Source organism: Coturnix japonica, chromosome 1 (genome assembly GCF_054131305.1).
Source record: "Coturnix japonica strain WE chromosome 1, WE-NBRP24, whole genome shotgun sequence".
NCBI lineage: Eukaryota > Metazoa > Chordata > Aves > Galliformes > Phasianidae > Coturnix > Coturnix japonica.
Genome location: NC_140663.1, coordinates 65211334 through 65234992, shown reverse-complemented (window position 1 = coordinate 65234992; position 23659 = coordinate 65211334). Strand labels below are relative to the sequence as shown.

The 23659-nt window shown below is 39.9% G+C and overlaps 2 protein-coding genes across 3 annotated transcripts in view; one reads left to right on the top strand and one right to left on the bottom strand.

The window, feature by feature from the left end:
- VWF (von Willebrand factor) overlaps positions 1-1575 on the bottom strand; it is a 105787-nt gene extending 104212 nt beyond the window's left edge. Inside the window, exon 1 of the mRNA XM_015871491.3 lies at positions 1344-1575. The gene's annotated coding sequence lies outside the window, so the exon portion shown is untranslated. The remainder of the gene's footprint in view (positions 1-1343) is intronic.
- On the top strand, positions 1175-18703 carry CD9 (CD9 molecule). Of its 2 annotated transcripts, XM_015871502.3 has the most exons (9): positions 1175-1328; positions 8168-8400; positions 10165-10267; positions 12533-12630; positions 13834-13908; positions 15227-15319; positions 15870-15959; positions 17764-17847; positions 18532-18703. In XM_015871502.3, exons 2-9 carry the CDS (start codon positions 8347-8349, stop codon positions 18595-18597), a joined length of 663 nt encoding a protein of 220 aa, XP_015726988.2. In that variant the 5' UTR covers positions 1175-1328; positions 8168-8346; the 3' UTR covers positions 18598-18703. The 2 variants fall into 2 exon arrangements, with proteins under 2 accessions (XP_015726988.2, XP_015726985.2); XM_015871499.3 differs by lacking the exon at positions 8168-8400.
- The last annotated feature ends 4956 nt before the right edge of the window (positions 18704-23659 follow it).

The window sequence follows — 23659 nt, the reverse complement described above, 5'->3', positions numbered from 1 at the left end:
CTTTCTTATCAGATTCAGAAGTTGAGCGCTGAACTTCCCATTTAAATCAATTGGAACGTCTCTGAAATTTAATAAGATTTGTATAGCAACTAAGGTGAGATAACAGCACACATACAACAAATCAGTATGGATCAGTTGATAGGCATGCGCTTATCCTAACTGATTTTCTATTTTTTTTAATTGTGTGCTTATAATTTTATATATAGTCTTACATATATATACATCTCTATATATGTCTATATATGCATAGACAGAATTGTAAAAGTAAGGTAGAACTGACATCAGCTAGGCTGATGTATTAAATACAACTAAACCCATACTACGCTAAGCAGTGTTGTTCTGTGCACTGAGACATTGAGAGCCTCTCCACTTGTTGCTAGATACAGTTTTATTAGAGTGTTTCAGGATACATTTGGATCTGAGATACAGATTTCTCAGGAGCATCGGAAAGCAAACCATGCATTCAGAGAAGCACAGAGGCTTATGTATTTAACATACAAGCGCACACACAGGCATCCATTCTACATAATCCCAGTAAGTGACAAGCAGAAATTCCCTAAGCAAGTGCACTATATCTTATGAACCCTTGAGTGATGGCAAACTCCTGAAAAGGGGAGAGAAATTACATGCTGGTGGTGTATCTTATAGGTAGCGCCAGCAGGGCATCCCCTGCTTCAAAGTGATTTTCTCTCTCTCCCACCGCAGCATCTCTCCTGCTTTCATTCTTCCCAGGGTTTTTTTCACTCACATACTGTACCCACACAGCCAGTGCATGATACAGAGCCCAAGTGGGACACCTGCTTACAAATCAAGTCCTTGCAAAAACAAGATAAACTACCAAGGCCACCTCTCTCTACAAAACAGTCACAAAAATCAGTTCCCTTAAAACTAACTGCCAAAGTATTTTGTTCCATCCCAGGACACTTCTTTAGTAAGGTGCCTTTAGGTCCCCAACATGTCGAGGCAGCGTGAAACTCCCGTGCACAAAGGCAGCCACGTAGCAGCACTCCCTCCCGTCTGCCAGTCCCGGGGGCTCCAGGGGATTCGGGTGGCTCCGGAACCACGGGGCTACGGCAAGCTTGGGGAGCAGGAGTCACTGAGCCTGGGCGTGGACAAGGGAGGAGAGAGGGCTGGGCTGGCGGGGCTGGTAACCGCAGGCGGGCAGGGACTTGACGGGGCAGTACTTAAGGAGTGGTGTGGACCAAAAGTATCCTTTGTGTACTTGTCCTTATCGCTTCTACCGGTTGCTATCCATCAGCAGAATGCCTGTCAAAGGAGGCACTAAGTGCATCAAATACTTGCTCTTTGGCTTCAACTTCATATTTTGGGTAAGAGACCCGTACCTGGATCCGGGAGGGGACCTTCTCCAGCGCTTCCCCGATGGGGCCTCCCGGGAGGGAGCTGAGATCTGCTATGACTGCACGGAGGGGCAGCGGTTGTTGCTGTTTGCTTGTTTTGGGATTTGTTTCTTCCTAGTTCTTTTTCCCCTATCCATAGGAGGAGACGCTGTGCTCCGTCCTCTCCCTTAAGCTTCAGGCTTTCCCCGGCATTCCTGTCCCTTAGAAGCCTCCAAGGGTAGGGCGCCTCTGCCCCGCCCTCGTCCAGCCGGTTTTGCTGGGCTCCAGGGGTAGGGCTGCAGCCTCGCTGCTCTTCGAGGAGCCGGACCTGATTGGCCTGTCTGGAACCGTCCGACAGCGTTCAGGAGGGCAGCAAGGCAGTCGGGGGCGGCCTTCAGAGGTTTCTTGTGCCGTCAGGAGGAGCCTGAATAGAATTCATAGCCAGCTCACTGTGTTCTTTTTAATAGAACTATAGAGCTATAGTTGGAAAAGACAGGCTGCATAGCCTGCTAGTTAATGTGTGATGCAGCTGGATGGGAAGGCAGCTTTCCTAGCGCTGTGTACTGTGAAGCAGTACTTCTTGGCAGTATGGAGGCTGTTTTGGTGTGCAGACTATTAGGGGATACTGAATTAAATCCTTGCAAGGAAGTGCTTGAAGACGCTGTTGTCTTGTGCGTTACCTTTTCATGGTGGGACCCTCATCTAAAGCCAAAAACGCTTCTGCATCAGATCTGTTAGGCAATAACTCCTTGATGTGGAACATATTTCTTTCTTTAGAATTGTATCAAAACAGTATTTGCTTAATTATGAACTAGGAGAGGGTACCCCTTGCCTAGAGTAAGGGTATAGCAAACAAAGGCAAAACAGGCACTACAGGGAGGGCTGCTGAGGTGGGGGGGTTGTGCTGAAGAATGCAGCCTTATCTCTCTTGTGCCAGGCACTCGTGTGCTCACATATTTGTTCAGGCTGTGACTTAGGAATTCCACTACAACCTGCAAGTCACGATAACTCAGCAGTTGGGGTGGAGAATATTACAATAATTTCTTGGAACCAACTGTAATATTCCATCCTATTCTAATTGTGATATCAGAATAATCTACACCTAGTTTCTTGGAATCAACTGTAATATCCCCTCTGATTCTTGCATACTTATAATTTATCTCTATAAATATCCTTAAAATGCCACTTTGTGGTGTGCAGGCTTGGAGAGGCTACTAGCTCTGCAACAAGCATGTGTGCGCAGCACTGTAATAGAAGTATACCTGCTTTATAACCATTTTGTGGTTATGGAGTTTGAATTTCCACAAGTCATCCTAAAGAAAAGACTAAAATGATTCAATGTGTAGTAGCACAGAACAAGTGGGAGTTGTATCTCTAGCTTGGTTTTGGGTACAAATGCCTCACGTACCAAGCAATATTGGGAAGCCTGATGTAACTTAAGTTCAGGCTGCTGAATGGACATCTGAATTTAGTGTTGTTTACCTTCTGTAAAAGCATAGAGGGAACACAGTGTCACACATCCTGTGTGCTAGATGTGTGTGAGGGTAAAGGAAATTAGTTTGAGGAGCAATTCTTATTAAAAAAAAAAAAAAAAAAGTTCATATTCATTTTTAAAACAATTGTCTTCAAAAGGACAAGTGGGGAATTAAAATAACCTGGAACAAACATACAGGTATGTACAGATGGTGTATTAGGTGACATATTATCTTTCTTCATAAGAGACTTGAGGGAGAGCAAGAGGAGACAGGAAGAGCAAGACAGCTGGGTGTCAGAAGTTACTAAGACCAAAAGTGGGAAAAGCAGTTTGTGTTCCAAGAAGATAAAAGTCCACAAATACTGGCAGGCCAAATAGAAATGTAGTAAGGCAAACCGGAATTGAGCTTTACAGTAACTTGGAAAAAAAAAAAAAAAAAAAAAAAAAATCCAATTAATATACTCCCTCTTCAGAGACACTAGGACCAGGAGGCCTTCCAGAGTCCTTAAATGCAGTAGCCAATCCAGCTGTGTGTTAGGAAAGTACTGCAAAACTTGACTTCACTTGGCATGTTTGAGGAACACCTTGGATGTTCTGTGGCATAACCTGTCTGTGACTCCAAATCCATCTTGGGATTAATCTCTTGGTGGAAAAGTAGTGAAATAACAATAAAAAAAATGCTGACTGAAAACTTGCCAGAGTCACAACAGTCTCTTGGAGAAGCTGTTCACGTGTGAATTGGGCAGGTATATTCTGTTGGTTTTAAAAACAAAACAGCAACAACAAAAAGCTGAGCCCAGACTGGAATGGAGTTAAATCCAGTTGGTATCTGGTCACTAGTAATTCCCCAAAGGTCAGTACTGGGGCCAGTCCTGTTTAATATCTTCATTGATGATCTGGATAAGGGGATTGAGTACACCCACAGAAAGCTTGCAGATGGCACCAAGATGGGAGGAAGTGTTAATCTGAGGGTAGGCAGGGTAGGAAGACCCTGTGGAGATATCTGAATAGGCTGTATTGATGGTCTGAAGTCAGTCACTTCAACTAGACCAAGTTCTGGATCCTGCGCTTCAATCACAACAACACACTTATTTGAAGTGTCTGGGAAGCTGCATGAAGTAAAAGTATCTGTGAGTGCTACTCAACAGGTGACTGAACATGAGCCAGCAGTGGCTCCAGGTTGTCAAGAAGGTCAGTGGCATCATGGCTTGTGTTAAGCATAGTATAGTTAATTAAATCAGGGAGGTGATGTCTATCTGTACATAGCACTGATGGGGCTGCACCTCTAGTACTTCATTCAGTTTTGGGCCCCTCTCTACAATAAAGACATTGAGATCCTGAAGTTTGCCTAAAGAAGTGCAAGAAAGCTGGTAAAGGGTGTGGAGCACAAGAGAAGAGATTTTTTCTTCAGGAAGAGAGGATTAGGGAAGGCCTCTTCACTTGCTACAACTACCAGAAAGAAAGTTGTAACGATGTGAGGGTGGGCCACTTCCCAGGTTGCTAGTAATAGAATGAGTGGTAATACACTTGTGAAGATTCAAGTTCATTATTTGGAAAAATTTCTGAAAGTGTGGTGAGGTATTGGAGCAGGCTGCCCAAGTAATTGGTAGAGTCACCATCCTTGGAGGTTTTCAAGAAGAGGGTAGATGTGGCACTTAATAAGGACATGATTTAGTGGACGTGGTGGTGATGAGCTAACAGTTGGACTACATTATCTTGGAGGTCTTTCCAACCTTAATGATTCTATTATTTCCAGTAGTCCTGCCTCCATCTTTGTGTCTCCTGTGCTCAACATGTTATTTGGGAGATCTGTCCGGGGAAGTACTATTGCCTGAACTGCTTTGTTCTGATACCCTTCCCAGATAACCCACTGTCTCGCTCCAGTTTAGGAGTGAGGCAAGGTTCTTTTGATATGTTATGCCCGGCATGAGATTAAGAAGAAAAACATTCAAATGTTGATCCGACGAGTTTATTAGGAAACATAGACAGCTGAGATGATGGGGAAGGGAGAGCGGTGAATATCAAAATTAGGGTGATGGGGACGGGAAAGTGGGTGATAGAAAAGGTAGGAAAAAGGGCAAGAATTGCGTGAAAGCGGGGAATAGTCACCACCTGGATGCAGCAGTGTCCCGTTGCACATAGTTTCGTTGGTCCGGGGCAAGAGAGGCACAGGGGAGAGCAGCAGCAGAATGGCAGGCTGAAAGCAGCAAATCGGTGGAAAGGAGCAGCGGGGTCTCACGAAGTAGCGAGGTCTCATGAAGCAGAGTCTTGATCAGTAGGCCCAGGAGAGTCCATTGGCAGCAGTAGGAGGACAACCGAGGAGTCTGAGGTCAGATACTTAGATAACTGGTATGGCTTTTATTAGTTTTTTGTTTGTTTGTTTGTTGTTTTTTGTTTGTTTGTTTGTTTTTTAAGTTTGAGATGGTGTGGGGAAGGGAGATGTAGAGGTTCATAAATAACCAATAGATTTTTACATGACTTCTTGAGTCTGGCAAGAAAATGATGGAAACTTCCCATAATGTGCCTTAAGCCAGAGTAGTGTTCACTGAAGCAGGCTCTAAACAACCTTAGTGTGAGCACATGCCTGTTTAACTAAATCTGTGTTATGAATTATTGCTTCCCACTAAGCTCCCATAGCTTGCTGGGATGACTTGGGCTAGGTGGCAGAGTCTTCTTAATAAATGTATGGCAGCTCCTGGTGTGACTGTGTGTACAGTCTTGTGCCTGCATGCCATCCCACTGGCTTTCCCTTCCTGAAAAGGAGTCAGAGCTTGCATTATTAAGCTTAAATGCCATTTTTTCCATGGTGAATTTCCTGGCATACAAAGGTGTCTTCTGCTAATGTTAGCAGCTTAATATGTTTATAACCAATAAAGTTTTACGGCATATGGTCAGAGTTCATGCAGAGTCTTTGTAAGGATTTACTTTCTTGCTCCTTTATACCATAAGGCAACTGTCCTGTCCAGGCTTTCCACTTGGACCCTTTCATTTATAAACAAGTCCTTTAGTCTAGAAGAGTTCCTACTAAAGCAGGATTAGTTGGATCAGGCTTGGAGAGCTCTTTGATTAATTTGGGGTTTATCTGTGACTTTATTCTGGGCCATAATCTTGCTGTTTATATTGCACTTGAGACAGTCAGATCAGTGCTATGATTTTACTGTTCAAGGGAAGAAGAATTGCTGGAGGAACATGGAATATAAATATATGCAATCACGTATGCATGTGTACATACAAGAGTAACAAGTTGGTTTTGTTTTCTCTAATCAGGTAATCTAGTTGCTAGGTGTATAAGTCAAATGCTGCTCTGGTGCAGCTTAACAGCTTTTAATTCAAACAGATGCTGGTAAGTCAAGAATGGAGCTAGAGGATGTTGCCTTTTACAATTTAAGGTACAAGTACAGTAGGCTTCCTTCTGAACAGGAACTTCTGTGAAATGGCCACTGATCTTGGCTGTGGCTCAGGAATTCTATAGTGCTGTTGCTACTATACTGGAGTACCATTTTATTGCAGTGAATGTTGTGACTTTAGCCCACAGCATTTTTGAGAACTTTCTTAAGCAGAAAGGAAATAATTCCTTTACTATATATATATACAGAGAGAGAGAGAGAGAGAGGGAGAGAAATATGTATATATATTCACTTCTGACTCCAGAATAGATCAGCTGTTACTCATCTTAAGTAAAGAGCAAATAATCTACCATGACACAGATATTTGTCAGCATGTCTTGTGACGCAGAAGGCTTAAAAGCATTTGTTAGCGAGATGCAAGGTTGTGTCGCACCCATAGATACATAAGCACTTAGTAATAGGCTGGCTTGAGAGAAGTTTTAGTGGGAGACTGTGCTATGTGAGCCACAGAACTGCAAAGGAAGGAGGGTGTAAAATAGCTGGAAAGGCTTCTTTTTTTCCCCTCTTGCAACAGGTGGAAGGATGCATGTAGGAGCAGAATGTTTAGAGCAATGGAGATGTCACTTTTGACATCGCATGCAAGCAAGAAGCCTCCATTATAGTAGAGGTTTTGGAATGATCAGAGATTTTATCCTTGTCCTTTGTCACTATAGAATAGAGGTGAGTTGAAAAGGAATAAGCTGGGAACTTCAAGGTACTTAATAGCAGTTATAGAAAACAAGAAGAGCTTAGTGAGCCTGCAGGAATGTCAGTAGTATATTTGTGCTTATGACTTAGTACACTTGAACTAACTACTGAAGTTTTGCTGCCTAAAACTTGTTTCTAATACCGTAAGTGAATAATATCCCTTTAACAACAGACTTTGTTCAGACTGGTGAAACTGTCTCTCAGGTACTCTTGCCAGTATTTATTACTACAATATCTTTCATAAGCACAAGCTAGTTTATTTTTGTAGGTTTTATGAACATGGAATGCTAGCTTCAGGAAGAGAGGCAGTTCTATTCTCTGTTAAATTTCCTGTTTCAGTACAGGTTATTTGTACTTAGAAATATCTGGAATTATTGAACTCACAAGACAATGCAGAAGTTCATCTGTTAAATTAAGAAAACATTAAAACAGTTCACCTCTTAGCAGATGATTTACCACTGGAGAGAGAATAGAACTACCGAAGCCACCTGACAACTATTGAAGTAGCACCAGGGAGGAGAAATTCTTCCTAAGTGCCAAGTGGCAAGCTGGAGCATGAGTAATTGCTGCTGCCTGCATGAGTGCAGTGGGACTATGCCTGCTTCTTCCTCTGAGGCATAAGTTAGTGTGCTGTCTTATACAGCTCTTGTTTTAATGAAAGCAATTCCAGATTTAACTTTTTTTTACTTTTGGCTTTAAAATTTCCATTTTTGGTTCAGCTGTCATTGTGGGTAGGAAGTTCACAAACTGGAAAAACAAATCTACTTCCCTTAAGAAATGGAGGCAAAAGTCACTTTTGCGAGTGTACCATCGTGAGAGAGATCACTTTTAATCCTGCAGTTCTCAGTGATATTGAGCTGTTCACTGATGCCCTGTGATTATCCTGTTGTGGTTTTTTGTTTTGTTTTGTTTTGGTTTTTTTGCTTGTTTTTGTTTGTTTGTTTGGTTTGTTTTGGTTTGGTTTTTTCCCCCTCAGGGTAGCTACATCCCAAAGGAGAAAACACAACACTGCACTTCATTTGTAGTGCTTAGGGTGTGTATTAAGCTTTTTAAAAGGATCTGTATGAAGTATGTCAAGACTCCCTATCATTAATCAAGCAGTTTCTTTTTCCAAAAGATTAACAGAACATTCTGCTTTGCTTAGACTTGCAAGATTATCTACTTGATATAGTGTTTTTACTTCCTTCACAAATAAAGATCTGCTGGATTATAAATGCTGTTTAAGTTGTGCAAACATTCACTGTGCCTTGTTCTGATTGCAGCACAGCCCTTGAGCTCTCTGCTTGAACACTGAAGCTTGTTAAACAGCAGAAATATATAGCTGCACATAGCCAGGCACTCTTGAACTGTGTAGTTCATGAGTTCTCAGGAAGGCATGAAGAGGCAGCAGGTTTTTCTCCTAACACTTCAGAACTGGATACCTATAAAACCTGTAAACTGAATGACCCCAGAAAACAGGGCTCTATCAAGGAAAGAATTGTTGGGTGACTGGAAGGTAAGCTGTAAGTATAGGTTTTTTTCACCTTTCTGGTGTTTGAGATTGCCAAGGATTTTCCCAAGCAATGCTGTGGCAGAGTGCCACATAGACCAGGATCTTCTTTCCCTTCAGTCCCTTGGCAGCTTCTTTTCCCTTGGGATGGTGCAACTGTACTGTATGTAGAGGTGACACACCCTTATTACATTTGGGTGTTGTATCAGTGGTATGATTTAGTTATTCTGTCAGCATACTTCTAAAAAAGGAGGCCCTGGCTCTGTGCAGGCTTTGTCCTTGCTATATTATGTATTATTATTTATTCTGACAAAGCCTGTACCTATGCACATGGCACTAAATATCATTTGCATACGTTTGGAAACCTTTGTGTGGGTTTAGTTCTGTGCATTATGTATCAGTTCATCTTTTTCCCAGTTTCAACCCTGTAGCTTTTCTCAGTGGCAGACTTGGCAGGTATGTGTCTGCTGTACAGATCATGCTGGTTTTTTTGTTTGTTTGTTTTGTTTTGTTTTCCAGCAAATTTGGCTTTTCTGAGAACTGTCTGTCTCACTTTTCCTCACTGGTACCTGAGTCCTTGAAAAACTTCAGTTAGGATATTTTCTAGTGAGAAGTTATAAGGATGATAACTTTCCACTGAGCCATTTCTTAACTTGATCCTTCATCCTGTATCAGTCTTGAAAGATTATTTTATTTATATATATATATATTTTTTCCTCTCAAGAAAGGGAGAGAGAAAGCCTAGGAGGTTAGAATGGATAGCTATAGGCAACCAGGATATGCCTGCCTTCAGAAAATATGAATATTCCTGTAAGAGAACAAGTTTTCACTCTGGAGAGAACATAGAGCCAAGGGTTAGGCGTGGTGTCTGACTGTGTTTACATGCCTTCTGTAGGAATTCTTTCCACGTTCTTGTTTAAAATTGGCGTTTTAAAGTACACACCTCGCTGTTTTTGGAGGCAATTCAAGAATGTGTTGCCTTCTAGAAGGGAATTCTCAAAGATAAGGCTTTCTTTTTTTTTCTTTTTTCTTTTTTTATTTCCGTGCATGCTCAGCCTAAGTGTTCTGAACTTGCTAAGCTTTAAGCTTATTGGTCTTCATAAACCTTTTTTGTATTGTGTGTTGGTATATGTATCACATTTCTTCTTTTGCGCTTCTCTTCTGATAGTTTAATTCTATTCAGATAAAAGAAAACCTCAAAAGCACATACTTGCCACAAACAAAAGCCCTGTGTCAAAAGGAACCTGGAGGCATACGGGCAAAAATGATATGTTGCAAAGCTAATATTACCTAAAGCTTAACTGTGTTCTTTTGGACCAGCTCACAGCAATGCTGCTGGTTTAGCAACCTTTATTTCCCACTTCCCATTGGTGTGATAACTTCTTGTACCTTTGCTCCTGTTTTACAAATGAGATAATTCTTTCTAAACTTAGTATTGCTGTACACTGAACTATCATCGGTATTTAATGTGCTAACAATTTTAGCTGGCCATATAATACATTTTAGAGTGCTTTTTTTTTTTTTCTTTTTGCATTATACATGGTCCTTCATAATGAGTATGCAGGATCTTTTAGCCATGTAGTAAGCTGGAATAAAACATGGGTGGGATGGTCAGCGTAAAATCTGATATTTCACACTTCTGTAAACCTAGGGCATTTTCAGTATTAAAATAAAAAAGTAAACAGTAAATTTTTTTCAGTAAAAAAAAAAAATAATACTGATGTTGGTAGGGTGAATGAATTGATTAGTTTTATTTACTTGTTCCTGCAGCTTGCAGGAACAACAGTTCTTGCAATTGGACTATGGCTTCGGTTTGATACACAGACCAAAAACATCTTTGAACTGGAATCCAACAACACGACATTCTACACAGGTAAGTTATGCAGTAACTCAATGGGATAGATCACTGTTTTGCTTAGAGTCCCTGGCTACTTTCATCAAGGCTAAAGACAAAACAGTCCTAATCAACATCTGTTGAGCTGAGACTAGCTTGCTTTTGCTGGTGCTCTGAGTCCTTGTGCTGAGATCAGTAGTGGTTGGCTCTGCATGCTCTTGGTAAGCACTTGGGAACAGAGTAGCTGAGCTTGAAGGTCTCAAACGACTTCGTACAAAGAAATTTTAAATACCTGTTTCTTGCATGCATCTGCCATTTCATGCTTGGATGTGTGTTGTACATGTTAAACTAAAACAAAGAAGATCTAGGTTAGATGCTAGAAGGAAACTGTCAGAGGCACTGGAACAGGCTGGCCAGAGAAGTTGTGGATGCCTCATTCCTACAGGTGTTGAAGGTGACTCATGTTCATATCAGGATTGGTACTCCTGGAAGGTTCCTTCCAACCCTATTCATTCTATGGTTCTATGAAGTTACCTCAAAGGTACAGTATTCTACTATAAGTAAAATTTAAAATAAGAGGTTCTTATGAACTTCTTTCCCCTCACAGTTTCAAAGTGCTGTAGTAGTTAAGAATAATCATTTACATAGGCTTAATCAAGTTAGATGTTTATTTTGGCAGGTTGTACCTACTGGTTTGCTAAAGAAAACCTTTCCTAAACCAGTGTTTGACTGGGTCACTGAACACAACAACTGTACTTCTTGTCTGTATTGGTAGAAGCTGGACACGAGCCAGCAGTGTATGCTTGCAGCCCAGAAGGCCAACTGTGTTCTGGGCTGCATTAAAAGAGGATTGGTCAGCAGGGGGAGGGAGGCAATTGTCCCCCTTTACTTGGCTCTTGTGCTGCCCCATCCAGAGTACTGAGTCCAGGCCTGGGATTTCCAGCACAAGAAAGAAGTGGAGCTCTTGGAAAAGGTCCTGAGGAGGGCCACTGAGATGATCAGAAGGCTAGAGCACCTCTTCTATGAAGAATAGTTCAGGGAACTGGGCTTGTTTAGCTTGAAGAAGAGAAGACTCCAGGGAGACCTCATTGTGGCCTTTCAATATTTAAAGGGAGCATATAAACAGGAAGGAGTACATCTGTTTACAAGGATGGATAGTGATAGGACAAGGGGAATGGTTTTAAACTAAGACAGCAGAGGTTTAGGTTAGATATTAGGAGGAAGTTTTTCACACAGAGGGTGTGACACACTTGTATTGCCCAAGGAGGTTGTGGATGCCTTGTCCCTGGAGGTATTGAGGCCAGGCTGGATGTGACTCTGGGCAGCCTGATCTAGTGGTTGGTGACCCTGCACATAGCAGTGAGGTTGAAAGTAGATGATCATTATAGTCCTTTTCCACCCAGGCCATTCTATGATTCTATTATATAGAATGTTGAAGTAATTTTACGTGTGTTGTGTTAATATTTTGATCATTTTTCACCACCTCAGTGATATTTGCCAACCATCCTGTGAGACTTCTGTTTTCCACACTGTCTCTTATTGTTGTTAATGGCTAGCAGCTGAAGAACTGTAATTCTTGACAGTTCCCAAGATTAGGAAATATTTGGGTGTAGGAGTACTTAGTCCAGAACTGTTTGCTCTCTCTGCTTTAGCACTTGCTACTTAAATTCTGGACAAAATGGTCTATAGATGTAGCCACTTGATTTAAATAAGTATCTGCTTTCAGAAAGGCAGAAGATGTTGAATTTCTTTTAATTAGAAGGGCTATCAAGTTAGGCAGCTGAATATGCCACGGTGGCTGGTAAAATAATTTGGTAATTACTGATGGACAGGAAGGGTACAAAAGCATTTAGAGTTTTGACGGATGATTGTTTTGTCTGCTTGCATCAGAATAGGTACTGAAAGGCATCAAGACTTACATGATCTTGCTAAATCACTAGTTCCAACTAACTGCAACACTTTTATCCAAAAATAATTATATTATTTGGTCTCTAAGACAATTTTTAAGTGTTTATTGTTTTATTTGGATGCCTTTATTATGTGCTTCATCTACAATTTGTGAAACCGCAGCAGTGGTGCACATCAGATGTTGTAAGTTGAAGTTCTTTTCCTAATAACTTCCCCACAAGCTTTGAGATGCTTACTTTGAAACTTAAGCTTATCTCCCTTTTTGCTTGAAACAAAAAAATTTTTTTTAAAAGCAAGCAACTACCGTTTTTTGTTTGTTTTTTTTTTTTTTAGCAACTAACTTACTGCTGAGGATTCAACTAGTTTGTATGAATCTTTGTTTCCTCTCCTTCCTAGGAGTTTACATCCTAATTGGAGCTGGTGCACTCATGATGCTGGTTGGCTTCTTGGGATGCTGTGGTGCATTACAGGAATCACAGTGTATGCTTGGACTGGTAAGCGTGAGTGCTTAAAACAAGTAATGTTTAAACTTAGCAATGTGATCAGAAAGGAAGGGCAATATTGGCTATGGAGTAAAAGGGAACAGATGCTAATTGGATGGCTTTCACAATGTTTTAATTTATGGTCATTTACATAATGCTAAAATGTTTAATTAATGACATTTAGTTTCCATTTCTGGCACTAAATTTGATTGCAAAATGACCAAGTTAGTGACATTTAGACACTGAGGTATCAAGAGAATGGGAGAATGTGTGAATGCGGAACTAAAATTTTGATAAGACCAATGCTGTTTGTTAAACAATTTGTCTTAAACTTTGAATAATTTGTTTAGATATTAGAGACCAGTACTGGAGTAGTATATGATCCTCAAAAAAGCAAATTTCTGCTGTTTATAATTGCTGTATGAACTAGTCTAGTTGAAAAAGTGTTCTTCAAGTCAATTGTTGGAGAGTAACCCTGTTGTTTTCAGACTGCTAGGACTTACTGAGTTCAAGCATGTCTGTAGCTACTGTGGAACTACTAATCCAAATAACCAGACATGGTTAATAAGACTACTATAGCTGGTGGAAAAAAATTCACTTCCTGTGTAATGGAATCAGCTTTACCTTTCTTGCAAAATTATGCCTCTAGTCCATTCTGAATGCCTCTTTTTGAAGTTACTTTAAGTGGTCAGTGTTCTGGAAATGATAGTCAATTGAACATGGTGTTACTTCTATTTCTAATACACAAGTGACTATTAGCTCTGAAGGAGAGCTCTCAGGTGGCATGCTAGGTATTAAGTTATGACTCATAGAGCAATAAGGTTGACAAAACAGAGAAAGTATGCTAATGATATGATGTCTGTGTGACCTGTCTAACTTGAAGTCTCAGTTAACAAATACTTGTTTTTAATTAACACTGATCAAAAAAGCAGAATTCCTGCTTGGAAAACATTACCGAGCTTACTGATGCTGTCAGGAGGAAGTGTTGAGTGTATGTCATATTCCCTGTTTTTAACCAGAGTTTCAGAACTTCAGCTAAATCAGGTTGAGTGATAACTCCCACAAGGCTTAACATTGGGGACCAAACAAGCTCTCAAGGATGTCTGCAACTGTTGGTGGTGGGGTTTTGTTTGTTTGTTTTTGGATTTTTTAAATTTTTTTTTATTTTCTTTTAATGTTATGGTGTTGGTTAATTATGTGATCATTCTCTTCTAGTTCTTTATCTTCCTCTTTGTGATTTTTGCCCTTGAAATTGCTACTGCCATCTGGGGATTTGCAAATAAAGACAAGGTAGGTCGCTGTTAAGTAATAACAGAAGCAATCAATGAGACCTTATCTGAGACCTCAAAGTGAATGTTCTTCACTCGAAAGACCATGTCTGTTAGTTTCTTATTCTTTCAGTGTCACAGCTTCTAAATGCAAAGACTTTTTCCCAAAGCTGTAGGTAGTAGTTTTCTTAACCTTTAATGCTGTCCTTTGACTGCTTCTTTTTAAATTTGAGAGGACTGTGTGCCTGTGGAAACATAGATGTCTAGTGAAAAGTGTACCAGTTACTATGTAATTTGGAGGAGGAGGGAGAAAGTGTTGCAGCCATATATGAGAAACTAAATACTAAGAATTAAAAAGACTGTAGCAGAGAGGCCAGAACCCAAGGTCCCTCTGAGTGTCTGTACTGTGAAATGAAGCAAGCCTTCAGTAAGGTCTTACCATTTTTAGGAAGGAGCTTGCTGTTAAAGGCTAAATATCATATCTAAGCTATGACTGTTCTGTGTTCTTGCCTCAAGTTGATATTCTCAGATATCACCACTGTGGATGTTCACATACTCTGAATATTGCCTGTGTATGTGAGTTTACATAACAACAAGGCACTGAGCTGGCTGCACTTTTGGTGCAGGTCCTGTGGTGAGGCCTTCCATACCAGTCAGGCTGCAAATAGCACGGATTATTGTTGCTCTAATAGTTCAGGAGTTTTGTGCTTAATCACCAGAGTCATGTGGGCAAAACTAGCCAATGTGAAGGTGCTGCAGGTCACAAGAGTAGAAATGTTGGTAGATGTGGGACTATTGGCCTCCTATGCTAGGCAAACTCTAATGTAGGTTTGGCTCTAGACTTTTTGGCAAACATTTAGAAACAGCAGAAATAATTGAAAATTTTGGATATACTTTGTAGAATAGGATCCAGTTTTGCTTTATAACACTCAATTTATTTATTTTTTTTTTTGTTTCCAAATTGAGTACTTGGTTCAGGATTGTTTTGTTGCTTATATTATGCAACTGAGGAATGTAGTGACTTCTGGAGTACAGCAATGAGTAGGAAATAATTCTGTGTAACTAATGGAGAAAACTTAGTTTTCTCAATCCTCCTAGGAGCTCATAGTTCTGAAGGGAAGCTGTGAAGCTTATCTGTTTGGGTCAAGCTTTTAATGTGTGTACACCATTTAGGCTTACTTGTTCCAGGTGAGTAATGCTGTCTACCCTGTTTCCACTCTCTATTTCTGTACGTCAAAATACCATGTGTTGTAGACTGTAGAAGTTTTAATGACTGCTTTATCCAAAACAAGTTATTAATCAAGTAAAACATTAACAGAATACAACTATTTATCTTGTAGGTTGTTGAGGAGTTACAGGATTTCTACAGAGAAACCTATGAAAAGAGATCTCAACCAGCTGCTAGAGAAACCTTGAAAGCATTCCATTTTGCTGTAAGTATGTAGTTAATATAAAACTAGGTAGCAATACTGTTTAACACTGTTCTCTAACACATCCATAATCCTGTACAAATCTAGTACCTTGATAACTAGAAGAAACCAACGGAGCAGTAACAAACTGCAGCTCTTCTTGTATGCCAGTATACATTTTTCCCCTTGAAGTAAGACTAATTCATTTCCTAAATAAATTTAAAAGCAAGCTGAGAAACTCTAGAGCTCTAGCACTGATCTGAAGGTACCACAGTATGTGTAGTTACATTTGTTTAAGAAGTTCATCTTTCAGCTGTAAGGAGTACCAAGTTGACCCCAAAACTGGGGTGTGTGCATATGTATATTTAATGAGATTAAGCTCTTACTTTTGGAATCTTGTCTTTTGCTGTAGACCTTGTTTTAAAAAGTCTTTTAAATTAATCAGATTTGCAAGACTTCTAAGCAAACTGCATAAGGTCTGTAATAATAGCTAATGCAATCTAATTCTTCCTTTAATCAAGTACAGAGAGGAAACAAATGTAACTTGGTTTTCTTTTCCTGTCTTCTGCTGTAGCTGAACTGCTGTGGTATTACTGGAGGTGTTGAGCAGCTGTTGATGGACACCTGTCCAAAGAAGACTTTGGCTGAGTCATTTACAACAATGGTAACTCATGACTTAACTCTCCAATAAATCTACCAAATTAGTAGAACGAGAAGCAGACCTCTGAATAAAACCTTGCAGTCTGTGGAAAATGCCTGTCATTTTTTATAGGCAGCCCACAATCCACTTGTAGAAAACCTACAGTCTCCCTCTACAAAAACAAGCAAGATCAGCAGGAAGGCAGTACTCTATATCTGCATGGTGTTGTAGCCTATGTCATTAAATTCAGGGGCATGATGAACAAATTAATGCAAAAAGTTTGCATAAAACATTCTAGATTTTGTTGTCTGGAGTGCTGCTGTCATAAAGTGCCTTCCTGATATGCACTGAAGCTATTGCCTCTCTTAGGGAGGAGAATGTGAGAAGGGAGCATGTCTGGAATTTTAGTGAGAAGTTTTCCATTTTTGGAGAGGAGAGTGTAGGTAGCACATTGGTGTCTTGCTTGGGTGGTTACATCATAAACAAATAATATGGATCAGATTCCAGTGTTGAAATAATGCTGCAGTGATGCCTGTATACCACAGACAGGAGAGGCACTTTTATAGGTTTTTTTTCTACTCTCTTCCTGAAGTTTTTATGTCTGCTTTGTGATCTTTATGTTCCAGGAGAGCCTGTACTAGTTCTCCCACAGAAACTGAGTTTGTTATGATGCAGAAATTTTGTTTCATATCTTGACTTGTTTATGCATCACTTGTTCTCCACCTCTCTCTACAGATAATTTTGTGCTTTCAAACACCTGCTAGAGAAATTTCAGTCTGTATTCAGATTCAGTCTTTAGTCTTGTTCATACAGTGTGTTTGCTACAATATGTGAGTGTAACTGAGGAAGAATGTAGGTTATATCTGCTATTATTCTGTTTCAGTTTGGACTATTGACTTCATCTTGTAATGTGTTGAGGGCTTAGTCCCAACTGTAGAAAAAAAAAATAGTAGATGGACTCTAAATGAATATAATGGTGTGGCTGACTGATAGCATGACTTAAACCAGAAAAATCAGTACTGTACTAATCTTTAACTGATTCAATCTTTCTGTTATATTCCCATAATCCTCAAATCCATTTAGATATGAAACTATAAAGTAAGTGGTATGTAGCATCTCACTGTGGTCTGTTACTGGGATAGCATAGGGTGGGTGGGGGGGATGAGACCAGCTGCTAATATCCGAGATTTATACCTCTGTGTAAGTTTGTTGTTCTTTGTCTTGGCCACTGTGCACCTTTAAGGGAATAAGGCTACTTAGAATCCTTTTTAGTTGCAATGGTAGTTTGTTGTCCTGGCAGTTTTAAACTGACACTGGTATAAATCTGCATGCAGCCTACTACTTATGCAAGCAATGCAGATCCCCTCATTCATATGCACCATGTACTTATGGGATGTCTGTAAAGATATAAAAGTAGTTGGAAGTATGAACTCTGTCCTCAGATTTGTTTTGAGAAGGGCTGAGCAGTACTGCAGCTTAAGTGCTGACAGCCATTATTAATAAGCAAACTCTGGTGCAGCAACAGTTGCACCTGATCTAACTGACACTGTTGACAAGGGAGTGCTGCTTTTTACAAGGTGCATTTAAGAGGGTTACAAACTCAGATTTAAACTTTTATATTTAATGATTTATATTTAATGATATTTAATTTATATTTATATATTTATATTGGAACATCCATAGATCTCCAGAAAAATGTTGAAAGAAAGAAAGAAAGAAAAGGCCAGCTCTAAGCAGCTTTTGTGAGCTTGCTCTTTTTCTCTATAGTAAGCAAACAAATCAGTGATTCAATATGCATGAAAAACTAACAAATATGGTTTCCTTTCAGCCATGCCCTACAGCCATTGATGATATCTTTAATTCAAAACTGAATGTCATTGGCGCAGTTGGCCTTGGTGTTGCTGTGATAATGGTGAGTTTGCAGATTAGATGGTTGCTGCCTAGCCAAGGGTGCTTAGAGTACAAGTCTATTGAACAGTGCCAGACATTAACTATAGTCTGTGAGCCTGTTCTGCTGATCATAAGTACCTGTAAGGTAAAGTTGTATGCTGTGGGTCCTTGAAACAACTTGGTGTGTGGGGTACCCCAGGGACTCTATGCTTCTACTTTGGATTAGGATCTGCCTCCTTGTAGTGTTAGCATTGGCTAAGTTGTATTGAGTGAGTGTGGAGTGTGCAGGTTGAAAACACGGGCTTGGCAACATAAACTGTTTACTTCCTCTCAAATTGACTAGAAGTCTGAAATAACAGTGCTAATAAAAAAAATTGCACTTCTTTCCTTTCTTGGGAGGCAAATATGATGCAAATGAAATTAAATACGTTGAGAAGATCTGATATTTAAGAGATTGACTTGAATTTGTAGTTGATCTGTTTTGAAGTATGTAGGCTATGGGGGGTTGGTGAGAATTAACTGAAATTTGAGGATCAGAGGGAAAGGAGGCCTGGGGTCATAAACTACAGAATAAATTGTTAACATGCATTTTGAACCAGGAAGTATCTATGCTTTTCTGCACTTTGATAAGAATGTTTTTTCCCCATTCTGATTTCTAACGAATAATTATAATATATAATTATAAAATAATTTGTTTTCTTTACAGATTTTTGGCATGATATTCAGTATGGTTCTTTGCTGTGCTATCCGCAGAAACAGAGAAATGGTCTAAGAGCTGTAAATCCAAGGTATCTGCACAATAAAATCGGTCATTAACTCCAGTGTTCTCAAAGCATTTCCAAAAGAAATAAATTCTTTGTTGCCTTCTTAATGCTTTATTTGATAGTGAAGTATGGTTTGCATTTTATGTTATAGGTTAAAATGATAAAGTTATATCTGACTTAAGATGACTATTGTACAAAAGATGTCTGTTTTTCTTGAAACTTATCTAAGTTGGGTATATTTATGCTTAAGGCCATTTCTTATTTAATAAAAAGTAAGATGTATTTTATTTTTTTGGGAAAATCATTGATGGGGCAGGGCCCAGTTGGATGGGGCTCTGAGTAACCTGTTCTAGTGGGAGATGTCCCTGCCCACAGCAGAGAGTTGGAAGTAAATGTTCTTTAAATGTCTCTTCCAACCCAAACCATTCAGTGATTTTATGTTTATGTTGATGTGATTTTAGAAGACAATTCCAAAGAATGCAAAGATCTTTCATGATCTGCTTTATTGGTACATACTGTGGAAGGTCTCGTAATTACTCCTTTTCTCAGTGCACAAACAATACCAGGTATTAATTATATTTTTCTTACTGCTTCAACAACATCATCTTTATATGGGATGCCTGTGTCCTGGCATAAAACTGTTCCCTAGCATCTGACATGGCCTCAATGTCTTGATAAGGCAAATTCCCATAGCATGTACTTGTAAGATTTTTCTCAGTAGCTGACTTTGTGCTTTGTCTGTCCAAAACTAGTGACAAATATAGTCTTCAGGGCCAAACCTCAAATTCTGGAGAGGGAACACAGAAGTTCTATTAGAATGTTAATGTAGTGCTCTGCACTCACTGCTCATAGCAGCAACTAGCACTGTGGCTGTTGTGTTTCAGACCAAAAGTAGAAATCAGAAAGAACTGTGTTACTGTAGAAACCTTAGCTAAAAAGTTACTGGTTTTCCTGTCCTTACAATCCAAATGTCCTTTATAGTGTTTAAGATATTTCCTGATGGGATACAAACCTCACTCTTTGCCATTTGCTGTGCTTTACCTTCCTACTGTGTTCTGCTGTAGCGCCTCAGATATGTTCTTAGGAGTTTCTGGTCTTTGTCATCCATGTACTTTAAATTTTTCAGCACTATACTCTTTTCTCTTGTAAGGAGGTTCTCTTTTGACATGAAAAATGTCAGAATTGTGAAGGGTTGGGGCTCCAATTGTAGCTATAGATTAATATCTGGATGTCTTGATTTTGTTAATAAATTCAAAGCCTTATGCAAATACTAAGCTTTCCTCTGTAATCTATTGTTCTATTTAAGTGTGTCTTCTTAAAAATGATCAATCTAAAGGAAGTGGGAAGCATGCATTTAGTTTCGACTTGGATGACTCAGTTGTAAGCTCATCAGATAATGTTGCTAGCAGGAGTGCAGGTGAATAGCATCAGCTGAGGTGGTAGCTCTCAAACTAGAAGTCAACTGAATAGCTGGAAGGAAAAGTTTGCATCTGTTTTCTAAAGAAGCTAAATGAGCATTTTCTGTACACATTAGTCTTTATCATACAACACTGCCTTCTTAACTACACAGTGTTTATGGTAACGTTTCATGATTGTCTGCCATCAGATTCTTTTTGAAAGTACTATAACCCAAACTTGAGCCCTTCTTGAACATTCTACATATGTTGGTTGGAGTTTTCCGTAAGTCTTTCAGAGAGTGACTAGTTACTGATGGTTACTTGATTATTACTTTCCTTTTAGCAAGGACATGAATCATATGTATAAAATCTGTTTACAGTCCTCCTAAGATGTTAAAGCTGATATCAAATGAATACATCTCAAACAACTGCTTCTGAGGCAGCTGGCTTTTTAGGCAGCAACTGGGACAGATTTCCTGAAGAATTTGCTTCTAAATAATAGCAATACCACTTTTTTTTTTTTTTAATTTTTTTTTTTATTAATTTTTTTAATAATAAAAAAAAAAGGCTCTGAGCAGAGGGTGAGTTTCCCATCTTCAAATCAGATCAGGTGTATCTGAAGGATTCTTATTTGGAATGGCATAACAGAAGAGGTAATAATTGATAATGGGGGTAAGTCCTGTCTAAGGCACTAACATAACACTGACTGTTGAACTGTCAGATGAATGATGAGCAAAGACAGCATGAGCTGTTGAAATGCATGTGGCAGAGCATAGCTTTTGCTGTGTTCATGAGAAAACACTGATAAGTTTTGCACTGCATTTCTCTGAGGCTGCTGCAAGTTGTGTCTGCTATCCACTGCTATGCGGAAAATCAAAGGAAGATGAAGCCAAGCCACTAGAGAGGATATGGCTATTTGTTTGCTGTAAGCTAGCCAAGGACAGCGGGGAAAAGGAGTACATAAGATATGGAGATTTGCTCCAAGAAACAACCAACATATCTGCTGCTGTGAACTCAAGAAAACATGTCCTTGCCACTTGGCCAAACCTTACAAAGTTCTTGGACTGGATTGAGGCTCTCTGTGAGGTATTTATGCTGGGAAAAAAATGTTATAGACCGCTTATAAAAACTCAGACCCAGACTGCCTCAGAATTTAAGGGGGGTCTCAAGCTAGCTGCATGGTTGACATCGTTGCCATGAAGTGCACTAACGTGGAGAGAACTTGGGTCTTGAACAGGAGCAACACTTATCACTACAGAAGAGAATCTTTTCTACAGTGGAGCTAGGAAGGACAACTGTGGTACAACATACTGTCATTTTAAGGGAGTCCTAGCATATTAGCAATTGAGTTTCTGGTCTTTGTCATCTGTGTACTTTAAATTTTTCATCACTTCCCACTTTTCTTTTGTAAGGAAGTTCTTTTTTGACATGAGAAATGTCAGATTTGTGACATAATTTGTCAAAAAAGTGCAAGGAAAAATAGCAGAAGATCCCTGAACTGTGGCAACAGTGAAGGGTGTGGAAAGAAGCTGCCAGCAAAAGAAAGGTGTGAGCCTAATGGACTCAGTGTGGAAAGAATTGTCACACTATTCTGACTATATTTCAGCAATTAATAGGTTTATTTCTAAAGGAGGTAGAGAATGTTTGATAGTGGATTACTGTTGTTAGCTACAGTGTAACCTGAAAAGGGAAATGCTTCAGCAGCAACACCATGAACTTATGTTGACAGGCTGTTTGGATCAGGATGATTCTGTATCCCTTTCACCCATCAGCCCAAGTACTGTAGAGCATTTGCAGACAGTTCTTATGAACTGGTTGTACATCTGCCCTATTCCAGCTTTCCTGCTGGATCTATGGTTCAAGTGAATGTCACAGGATCTGGGCTAGGAGCAACTGGGAGGGGAGGCAGATAGAAAACAGTGATAGGGACTGAAATCATAGTACTAAATGTGTGTCAAATTGGGACTCCAAGAGGGCCCGATGAGGGGAGTTCTGTCCCTCAGGGGAAAGCTGCTGGTCCAACAGAGTGGAGCATGCACAAACACTAGCTAAGTAAAACCCAGCCTGGACTATTCCATGTTTCTATGTTAAGGAGGGTGGCTTTTGCCTGCATCCACTATATAATTAGGATGATTATGAAATAGTAACCTCTTCAGTTTCTGCCTGTTGGCAGCTCTGAGGAAGTGACCTAATTTGAACTGACCTAATTCAAACCGTCAGTATTGAGGACCTTGATTCCTACCAAAAGTCACTTTTAAATGAACCTAGAACATTTAGACAACTGCCAGACTTCACTGGCAATAATAATTACTGAGATTTTCCATTACTGGATACAGGCTTTCACACATGCGGCTCCTACAGAATGAATCTACAAGGCAGCCTTTCATGGCTGTTTGAATGCTTCTCTTCTCTAGCTGCCTGCTTGACATTCAATAGCTATTTAGGCTGAAAAGTAACTATTTTTGCCTTGTTCTCCATGCTGACATTTAATTGCTAACTTACCATGTGCTGAGTGCTTGCATTTCTGCTTTGTCCCACTAAAGAAATGGCTCTTGCGATGTCAACGTGAAGCATCAAACTTAGCATGGCATACCCTACTCAGGACAAGAATTTTAGGTTTGTGCTCTGAGACTTGGTATGAGAAAAGAACAGGGGTAGAGGAGAGAGAGGTTTTTTGGCTTTGCAGGAGTGAAACATTATGCTAAATGCACCATCAGCTTATGCATGCACTGCTGTGCTTGGAGAACTGGGGCAGTGCTCAGAAACCTTTTCCAAAGCCACAGTCTCACCTCAGTGCTGCAAACATTTGCGGATGGTAATTAGAAGAATCCTTTGTAATTGTTATCCTTCACTCTCCTCTGATGCTGTGCCTGAGTGCTTTGGTGTACATTCTAGTATGGCTCCCCTTACAGCAGTTACAGGTTCTCCTCCAAGTTATAGGTTACATCCCATCCTTGGACACACAATAGAAGAGACATGGTTCCTTTTCAGCAAGTCATGATTCATGCTCCTTGGAGGCTGTTCAGTCAGAAAAAATGGTTGTGGATATTCAATAGAATTTACTGTTTTCTGCTTTTAGGGCATTCATTAATTCTTTGCAAATCTCTGTGACTTTACTCTGAGTAAGACAGAAAAATCATTGTTTTTTGATAGAGGCTGGTTCTTCAAGGCTGTGCAGCCATGTTGCACATGAGACAGGTTAGTTTCTCCTCATGTTCCTCTGCCCCAGGGCTGCTTTTGTTGGATTTATGGAATTAGCATGGAGAGGAGAAAGGGAAGCAAAGCCCTCATTAGTCACTGCTGTGTGTCTTTCCTTAGGACTGGCTTTATTGGTATAGTAAAATGACAAAAGTTCTCCCATCACATGGGCGAACTGCTTTGTGTTTCATCACAGAGGATGAAAAAAACAGCTGACCTTCTGTGTCCAGTCAAACTCCTGCTTCAGATGACAGTGTATCCAGCTTAAATGCCAAGCTGTTTTTTAAGCAGCATCTCCTAGGGGCAGCTGCTCTGCCTCTTATAAGTGTCAGGGAACTACAGCCCTGAGGAACCTCTTACAGGGCTGTTGCATTGTACTATATAGGACCACTGTGATTTGTGGACCCTCAAACACTAACATAGAATCGTAGAATGTCCCAAATTGGAACGGATGCACAAAGGCCATTGAGTCCAA